The 10,297-nt window shown below is 38.5% G+C and overlaps 1 protein-coding gene across 2 annotated transcripts in view; it reads left to right on the forward strand.

Annotated features, from left to right (window-relative positions):
* Positions 1 to 10,297, forward strand: part of VPS8 (vacuolar protein sorting 8 homolog (S. cerevisiae)) — a 351,425-nt gene that overhangs the window by 20,691 nt on the left and 320,437 nt on the right. The window contains exons 5-6 of one of the 2 annotated variants that reach the window (XM_006884085.1): positions 5,285 to 5,317; positions 6,249 to 6,309. In XM_006884085.1, coding sequence (XP_006884147.1) covers positions 5,285 to 5,317; positions 6,249 to 6,309 — 94 coding nt within the window. The remainder of the gene's footprint in view (positions 1 to 5,284; positions 5,318 to 6,248; positions 6,310 to 10,297) is intronic. The other variant, XM_006884086.1, reaches the window with a different exon arrangement.

Below are 10,297 nucleotides of genomic sequence, written 5' to 3' on the forward strand. Positions count from 1 at the left end.
AAAAAAAAAAAAAAAAGAAGAGATTCATATTATTCCCATTCCCAAAAAGGTGATCCAGCAGAGTGTAGAAATTATCAAACAATATCACTAATGTCACAGGCAAGCAAAATCTTGCTGAAGATTATCCAAAAATTACTTGAACAGTATATCAACAGAGAACAGCCAGAAAAACAAGCTGGGTTTAGAAGAGGCCAATGTCTGATGGATCTTGGCTGAAAGCAGAGAGTCTCAGAAGAATGTCTATTTGTGTTTTATTGACTATGCAAAGATATTTGACTGTGTGTGTCACAAGAAATTGTGGCTAACTTTGAGGAAAATTGGAATTCCAGAACACTTGATTGTGCTTATGTGAAACCTCTACTTAGACCAGGAAACATTTGTCAGAACAGAGCAAGGAGACACTGCATGGTTCAAAATCAAGAACACAGAGCATCAGGGATATGTCCTTTGTCCGTACTTTTTCAGTCTGTATGTGGAACAGATTATTTGAGAGGCTGGACTCTCAAGAAGAATATGGCATCAGGATTGGAGGAATACTCATCGACAATCTGTGTTATACAGATGCTACACCTTGCTTGCTGAAACTGAGGAGGACATGAAGTATTTCCTGCAGAAGGTCAGGGACTATAGTCTTCAATATCAGTTACATCTCAGCATCAAGAAAACAAAAGACTAAGGATTTCAGAAGAAGAATTGATACCTTTGAGTTACGGTGTTGGAGAAGAGTAGTGACTATCCCCTGGACTGTCAAAAGAAAAAGCCAGTATGTCTTGGAAAGAAGTACAATCAGAATGCTCCTTAGAGGCAAAGATAACAAAGCTTTGTCTCACACACTTTGGGCATGTTATAAGGAGGGACCAGTCTTGGAGAAGAACGTCATGCTTGGGAGGGTGGAGGGACAGCTTAGGAGAGGAAGACTCTTGATGAGATGGATCGATTCAGTGACTAGGGTAAGGGGGTAGATGTGTCTGAGACAGTAAGATTGGCACAGGATAGAGCAGGGTTTAGGGCTATTGTATATGGGGCCACTATGAGTTATAGGCGACTTGACAGCACATAACAATAACAACAAACAATATACTAAAAGTTAGGAACATTAAAATCTGTTGATAACAAGTCAAGTCTGACCCAAAGCAAAGTTTACAGGACAAAAGAACTACCCCACAGTCTCCAAGGCTGTAATCACTACAGAAGCAGGCTTTTTCTCTCCTGCAGAGCTGCTTGTGTATCCATAATAGTGACCTTTTAGTTTACATGTGAGCTTTTAACCACCGTGCCATCTGAGCACATGAATTGATAAAAAAAAAAAAAGGAAAATTAATGACTTTGATATAGGGAGGTATCTTTATTAAGCTGTGAACTTTTAAGATCTTTTATGATGGCACATAACAACAACAATAGATCTTTTCATAGGGTCACTATGGGTCACACTCAACTCGATGGCACATGACAGTAACAACAGTCAAGCAGCATATTACCTTGGATAAATCTGCTGTCATGGGCCTCTTTCAAGTGCTAAAGAGTAAGGATGAGAGTCAGTTTAAAGACATACAGTGTACTTAACTCAAGCCATGGTATTTTTAGTTGCTTCATAAGCATGTGAAAGTTGGACAAATAAAACTGAATAATTGTATCTGAAAAGAAAGTCTTTGAATTGTTGCGTTGGCAAAGAGTATTGAATGTTGTTGTTATGTGCCATCGAGTTGCTTGTGACTCATAGCGACTCTATGTACAGGAGCCCTAAACGCCGTTCTATCCTGTGCCAACCTCACCATCTCAAACACACTCATTCCTACCACTCCACTCATAGAATCGATCCATCTCATCGAGGGTCTTCCTCTCCTTTGCCGTCCCTCCACTCTCCCAAACATGATGTCCCTCTCCAAGGACCAGCCCTCCTTGCAACATATCCAAAGTATGTCAGACGAAGCTTCAGAATCCTTGACTCCAAGGAGCATTCTTCTGGCTTCACCCTCTCCAGGGCAAACTTGTTTGTTCTCCTAGCGGTCCATGGAATATTCAACACTCTTCTCCAGCACCACAGCTCAAAGGCATCAATTCTCTTTCTATCATCCCTATTCACTGTCCAATTCTCCAGTGCATAGCACGTAATTGCAAAGATTGTAGCTTGGATTGGGCGCACCTTAGTCTCCAGCCTGACGTCGTTGCTCTTCAGTACTCTTGAGAGGACCCTCACAGCTGACTTTTCCAATGCAATTTGTCTCCTGATTGCCTGGCTGCTTTTACCAAGAGCGTTGACTGTGGAACCAAGCAAACTAAAACTGTTAACTTTCTCGATCTCTTCACCATCCATACTGATGCTGTCAATTGGTCCAGTGGTGAGAATCTTTGTTTTCTTGATGTTGAACTTCAATCCATATTGAAGACTGCAGTCCTTGCCCTTCTGCAGCAAGCGCTTCAGGTCCTCCTCAGTTTGCAGCAAGCAGGGTTATGCCATCCACATAACGTAAGTTGTTGATGATTCTTCCACCAATCCTGATGCCACATTCCTTCTCGTACAGCCCAACGTCTTGGATGATCTGTTCTGCATATAGACTGAAAAAGTATGGAGACAAAATACATCCCTGACGGACCCCTTTCTTGATTTTGAACCATTCAGTGTCTCCCTGCTCAGTTCTGAGAACTGCCTCTTGGCCCAAGTATAGATTTTGCATTAGCATGATCAAATGTTCTGGGATTCCCATTCTTCTCAGAGTCAGCCACAGCTTGTTGTGATCCACACAGTCAAAAGCCTTTGCATAGTCAGTGAAGCACAGATAGACATTCTTCTGGTATTCTCTGCTTTCTGCCAAGATCCATCTAACATTAGCTATAATATCCCTAGTGCCGCGACCTCTTCTAAATCTAGCCTGCACATCTGGCAGTTCTCTGTTGACATATTGTTCCAAACACCTTTGGATAATTTTCACCAGAATCTTGCTTGCATGTGATATCAATGATATTGTTCGATAATTTTCACACTCTATTGGGTCACCTTTCTTTGGAATGGGAACAAATATCAATCTCTTCCAGTCAGTTGGCCAGCTGACTGTCCTCCAGATTTCCTGGCACAACTTAGTGAGCACATCCAGGGCAGCGTTTGTTTGTTGAAATAAATCGATTGGTATACCATCAACTCCTGGAGCCTTGTTTTTTGCCAGTTCTTCAGAGCAACTTGAACTTTCTCCTTCATCACCATAAGCTCTTGCTTATGTGTTATATCATGAAATTCCTTTATGTCAGCCAAATCCTTCTGATAAAGTGACTCTGTGTACTCCTTCCATCTTCTTTTGTTACTTCCTAGATCATCCAACATTCTACCCAAAGTATCCTTAAGTATTGCCACCCGTGGCTTGAATTTGTTTTTCAGCTCCTTCAGCTTAAGAAATGTTGAACGAGTCCGGCCCTTTTGATTTTCTGACTACAGCTCTCTGCACATTTCATTATAGTATCTGCTTTGTCATCTCGAGCTGCCTTTTGAAATTTTCTGTTCAGCTCTTTGATTTCTTGATTTCTTCCTTTAGCTTTGGCTTCTCGGTGCTTTAATGAAATACACAGAGTCTCATCTGACATCCATCTTGGTCTTTTCTTCTTTTTCTGCCTTTGTAATGATCTTTTGCATTCTTCATGGACGATTTTCTTAATATCCTCCCAGAGCTCATTTGGTCAACGCTCATTGGTGCTAAAGGCCTCAAACCTGTTCCTGAGGTAGTTTTGAAATTCGAGTGGGACAGACTTAGGTCAAATTTTGGTTCCCATGGACTTGATTTAATTTTCCTCAACTTCATCTTGAACTTGCATATGAGTAGTTGATGGTCTGTCCCACAATCAGCACTCAGACTGGTTTTCACTGCTGATATTGAGCTTCTCCAGCGAGTCTTTCCACAAATGTAATTGATTTGATTTCTATGCATACCATCAGGTGAGATCCATGTGTATAGCCTGCATTTAGGTTTCTTGTAAAAGGTATTTGCAATGAATAAATAATTGAATGTGCGGAACTCTATCATTCTATCACCAGCCTTATTTCTGTCACTGAGCCTGTGTTTTCCAGCTACTGATCCTTCTTCCCTGTTCCCAACTTTTGCATTCCAGTCGCCCATTACTATTAATGCATCTTGATTGCATGTTTGATCAATTTCTGACTGCAAAAGTTGGTAGACATCTTCTATTTCCTCCTCTTTGGCTCTCGTCGTTGGTGCATATATTTGATAGTGGTATTCACTGGACTTCCTTGTATGCATATGGATATTATCCTGTCGCTCACCACATTGTATTTCAGGATAGATCTAGAAATGACTTTTTAAATTATGAAACCAACCCAATTTTTTCTCACCTTTTCATTCCCAGCATAATAAATCATATGATCATCTGTTTCAAAATGTCCCATGCCAAGCCATCTCATTTCGCCAATACCTAGTATGTCAATATTTATACGTTCCATTTCTTTCTTAACAATGTCCAATTTTCCTGCATTCATACTTCTCACATTCCACGTTCCAATCACTAGTGTCTCCTTACAGCTGTTCCTCTTTCTCCGTGTTTCCATTTCTAAGATCTCAGTTTCAATTGCTATGTCTGTTAGTCCAAATGATAGTCTAAGTGTGCTGTATTGTACATAGAGTTTTTGAAGGCCTGTAATTTTGGAAGTGGATGGCCAATCCTTCTTCCTAGTCTGTTTCAATTTTTAAATATATATGATAGTATCTGACAGACAAGCATTAACTGCCAAAAGAAGAAAGAAATTTGTCTTGGAGGAAGTGCAGCTGCTCCTTATGGACAAAGATGGTGAAACTTGTCTCACGTACTTTGGGTGTGTATGTTGTTGGGAGGTACCAACCAGTCCTTGGGAAAAGGTTCCATTCTGGAAAAGTAGAAGGCCATTGAAAGAGAGGAGGATCCTCAAGGAGATGCATTTACACAGTGACTGCACCAGTGAACTAGACCATGGTGGAGATTGTGAGGACCGCACAGCATAGGGCAGACTTCTGTTTGTTTTTCACAGGGTCACTCTGAGTCAGTAGCTCTCTTGATGGCACCTACTAAGAACACAACAATCATTTTAAATACTTACTGTTTATTAATATTGAAAATACAAGTTTTCTTTCTTTTTCCTTGCATTTCTACTTATAAACCATATTTTTCCTGAATTACCTATTACAGTTAGTAAAAGAAAATGATTCATCTCCATCCATTTTGTATTTTTGGTACCTAGGACTTTTGTAATTTCTCTTGAAAGGAGAGAATAATCTTTACAAATTTTGTCTTGTTTCATTTTATTTAGGATAAAGTAGATGCTGGCTTGCCGACAGCAATTGTAAGTATGCTTTAAATAAACTCTTAAAGATAAGCTTCTTAATTGATTGGGAAGTCTTAGGCTATTCACAAAATGTTTAAAGTTATATAAATTACTGTGGTAGTAAGTTCCTGAGTCATTTCCCTGCTAGTCATCAAGTTTAAAATTTATCCCTTTACCCCCTCCTCATTGAGAAGCAAATAATGGAATAACAGCTAGTCTTTCTGTGTTTATTTGTATGTAGAGCACAGGTATTTTTTTTTCTGTGAATTGAAATCCCTTCTGTTACAGGGAATGGAAAATAGCATTTAGTAAAATCACTCTGGTAAATAGTGCATCGAAGATCTCTGGATTCCATTACTAAGCCTGCCAATAGTAGATTTCTGGGGTTATTTCAGAGAACTGGAGTTATTAAAGGGCCTCTTTTCTCTTTGTCTGACTAAAGGCTTCTCCCTTTAGTCTCTTATTTTGTTATTAGGTAAAAAAGTAGGTTGAATTTGTAACATTTCTGGTGCATTTTGCTTCTAGCAAATAAATTAGAGAAGTTTTCTTGTCCCTTCACTGTACTTTATAGGTACGAATTAGTTCAGTAGTGTAAGTGCCTTTTACTTTATCTGGTCCCCTGAATTTTAAAAAAAAATGTTTTAATTTTTGTTGCTTTGGTGGAAGCTAAGTTGCATGTGGTGAGTTTCGGTTTTTTCCCCCTGTAATGTTGAACATATGATACTGATACTTTTATATTGTTACCCTTAGAGTAAATTTAGAGGGATTCTCTGAAATAAAATATTCTGAGTTTCATTTCCCCTTTAGCTCCCTGGATAAAATTGTCCTTATTTGTAATAGTTGGTGTGCCATCTGGTGCTCAGAGGAGGGAAGACAAACATGTCCAGCTGTGATTATTTCAAGATCCTTGGTGCAGTATCATATATGCGATCTTTCCTTTTGTTCTCAGGCAGTGTCCAGTCTGATAGCCGTCGGCACATCCCACGGATTGGCCTTAATATTTGGTAAATGTTTAACATCCTTTAAAAACTTTAAATATTAAGTGTCCTCTGAGTTTTACAATCTTCTGTAATCACAGTTTAAATATTGCAGTTTATTCTTGAACAAAACCAGGAAAAGCTTGAAAAGGAGCAGTGTTTTTACAGTTCAGAATTACTGGATTCACAGCTTCATTTTGTTTCAGGTTGCAAGTTGATTGTCTTCTTGTGTGATTCTTATGCTGTCATGTCTGTTGACTCTGTGGATCATGCAGAAAGCAACACAAAGCTGAAAGGAGCCGTGTTGTTGTCTCCTCAGCCTCCACTTGGCGTGGTGGTTATTTTGGTTTTACATCGTATCTGACTAATGAGTTTTCAGAAAGGTCTTCAGGGAGAGGTTTCCAGGCTTCCTCAGTTATTTTCAATATATTCTGGCCAACAATAGGCTCTTCTTCCTTTCTTTCAGAAATCCCTCTAAACTGAAAAATTTGACCTCCATAATCCCCTGCTTTTCTTGGCTGAGAAAGGGCCTGCACTAGTTTGATTTGTGATTAGAAGATAGTCTTAAATATTTTCTTTTTTCCCCCTACCTGAAACTAGCCACAGATTTCACGAATCCTTTTTTTGGTTTTGAGTTCAATTCTGTGCATAGAACATTTGGTTCTATTTAAAAAAACTATTAGATAATATTTTTCCCCCCTGTAATTTTGTTGTTTTCTTCTGGATCTTAAATCTTTTGCATCTGTCTTAAATGGAATTCTGATGAGATTGTGTTTTAGGGAGGAATCTTCAGGAATCCTTTTTATAGAAGGATTACTTTAGAACACTTTGATCACAGAACCACAGTTCATTTCTGTGGGCCTTGGATCTTACTGTGCAAAATGAATAAATTTGTTATTTTCCATTGTTTTTGAACAGTTGTCCCATTGATAAATTTTTTATTTTTTCCCCCAAAATCTGTTTTCAGCACCTGGTACTAGCAGCCAGGAAATTAAAAGATGAATTTTATTGGGAAAGTCTGCTGTCAGAGACCTCTCCAGAGTACTGAAGAGCAACAATGTCAATTTGGAGACTAAGGTGCCCCTGATACAGGCCATGGTCTTTGCAACTACTTGCTATGCTTCAGAAAGCTGGACAATAACTAGAGATAATAGAAGGAAAATTGATGCCTTTGAGCTGTGGTGCTGTAGAAGAGTATTGAATATACCATGGACTGCTAGGAGAAAAAACAAGTTTGTCCTGGAGAGGGTGAAGCCAGGCTCCTCCTTGGAGTCAAGAATTCTGAAGCTTTGTCTGACATACTTTAGACATGCCCATAGAGAGGGATGTCATGCTTGGAAGGGTGGAGGGACAGTGCAGGAGAGGAAGACCGTCAATGAGATGGATTGATTCAGTGACTAGGGTAATGGAGATAGTTGTGTTGGAGACAGGAAGATTGACATGGGATAGAGCAGGGTTTAGGGCTGTTGTACATAGGGTCACTATAAGTCGTAGGCAACCCGAAGAGACATAACAACAATAGTCTTTTGATAGAATATTGATTTAGATGGTGGAGTTTTGTTGTTTGAGGACCAGAAGAGTAGAGAAGAAAGTTATTAAGAGAATTTTAGAATACATTTTTAACATAGTAGTTTTTTCCTAGTAATTGACATGTTTTCATAGCAGAAAATTTTAAAAATACAAATGAGTGAAAAGTTGTAGATACAAAATACCCCACATTCTCCCACTTAGGAACAATCTATGGGTAGTCTTGTAGGCTTTAGTTTTTCTTTCTATATATGAATATATACACCTTACAGTGGGAGCATATAAATTTGCACACTGCCTTTTCATTACAATGAACATGTAACCATTTATTCAAGTGTAGCACCATTTTTAATATACATAGTGTTCTCTTGAATGAATTTGCTATGACTTAGCTATTTTCTACTTTAGAATGTTTAAGTTGTTTCTGATACTCTGATACAGTGATGTAATGAGAGTAATGAACGTTTTGTGTGTGTGTTTGTCCGCGTGATTACTTCCTTAGAACATATTCCTAGAAATGAAAGTGCTTAGGTCACACTTTGTATGTCTGGCATAATTGCTCTCAAGAAAAGTTTTGCTAAGTTGCTCTCATGTCAGCTGTAGAATGCTTGTTTTCCCATGGGGTATAATTGGATAGTACGATAATAGAATTTGAGAAAAGACACTTAAAAGACTCCACAGTTCAGTGCTCTGTTTTACATATTAGGAGATTGCACAGCAGGACAGTTATGTGACATGTATAAAGCTATTTTTAGGATCAAGATTATGGAATCTTAGGTCTTCAGCATTATGAGAAATCCCGATCCTGAGAGAAGAGGAGGCAAATTCCAAGATATATGGAGAGGTGAATGGGGGGCATTGACGTAAATGAGGGTGAAATACAATGTGTACATTTATCTGTCAGCAGAATGTATAATAATTTTTTGTTCCCATTTACCAGCTCTCACTCTTCCTCAACCTTATTTCCTTTAACATCCCTTCCTTATCACCACGTTTTAAGAATATATATCTGCTTATAATCAAATCTGTATAGAACTTACTGCAGACAAATGAAAACTAGTACTTTAAAGATATATACTAACAGAATAGAAAAGGGATATGCTCCTTTTTGGTACTATCTCCTTCATTTCCTTGGGCCTATTTTCCTACTTCCTTAAAAAAAAAACATCAACAAACTACATTTCTGGTGTAGAAATGGTGAAATGTAGTCTTTTACTGTAATCTCAGGGATATCAAAGTGAACATTTTGAGAAAAAATTTTTTGTTGTATTTTGGATTCTGGCCTTCCATTTTACTTGTTGGTAGAAATCAGATGTTTTGATCATGAATAGTGAATGGATTAATAGTGTGTGCTTCCAGGCCAAGGGAAAAATGACAACACAACAGTAATCCTGTACGTTAGAACTCTTTGAGGCATCTTTATTGATAGATAGTAGGAGAAAGAACTCGGCTTGTTTTAGTATCATCACATTTTCTTTGACATAGAGGCTTGGGTAATTAACATAGTAATCACTGTAAGTGATCATTATAAACCTAAATGTGGTTCTGTTCCTCCAAGACAGAGTCATTTGTTCTTTTAGTAGTCCAAAGAACTGAACATGGAATATTTAGTACTTTTCACCAAGACTAGGATTCAGAGGCATCATAGATTCTTCTTTGGCTGTCCTTAATCTACAACTTTCAGAAGTATGTGAAGCAATTGAAAGTACTGTGAACTGCCAAAAGAACAAATAAATCTTTCTTGGAGGAAGTGCAGCCAGGGTGTTCCTTAGAGGCATAGATAGTGAAACCTCTTCTCATTCTTCAGGCATATTGTTAGGAGGGCCCAGGCCTTCGAAAATCACATCATGCTGGAAAGGTGGAGGTTCAAAGAAAGAGAAGACCCTCACCAAGATGGACTGGATGCAGTGACAGTAACAATAAGTTTGAACATGCCATTGATTGTGAAGATGGCACAGTATAGGGCAAGGTTCAAATCTGTTGTTTATAGAGTGGCTTTGAGTTAACTCAACAGCACCTAACACCAGTGACAGCAACAACATTCTTAGGAATTATAGTTGCGTTACAAATGTATCTCAAGTCTTTCTTAAATACAAATCTTAAAAGTTCATGTCTTTAAAAAGATACCTCCCTATCCCAAAGTCTTTGATTATCTTTCTTTTTCTTTAATTAATGTTAGTGCTCAGATGGCCCAGGTGTTAAAAGCTCACATGTAAATTGGAAGGTCGCTAGTTTGGATCCACAAGCAGCTCTGCAGGAGAAAAGATAAGGCAGCCTGCTTCTGTAGTGATTACAGCCATGGAGACTCTGTGGGGTAGTTTTTTTGTCCTGTAACTTTGCTTTGGGTCAGACTTGACTTGCTACCAACAGGTTACACCTCTCTCAAGAAAAGATAGAACTACCAGAAAAAAACTCACCAAAGATGCTCAAGAATTAAACCACACAATAAACCAACTCAACCTCATAGATATATATATATAGGCTCATACACCTC

The sequence above is a fragment of the Elephantulus edwardii genome, unplaced genomic scaffold (genome assembly GCF_000299155.1).
Source record: "Elephantulus edwardii isolate Elephantulus edwardi_28Jun2011 unplaced genomic scaffold, EleEdw1.0 scaffold00031, whole genome shotgun sequence".
NCBI lineage: Eukaryota > Metazoa > Chordata > Mammalia > Macroscelidea > Macroscelididae > Elephantulus > Elephantulus edwardii.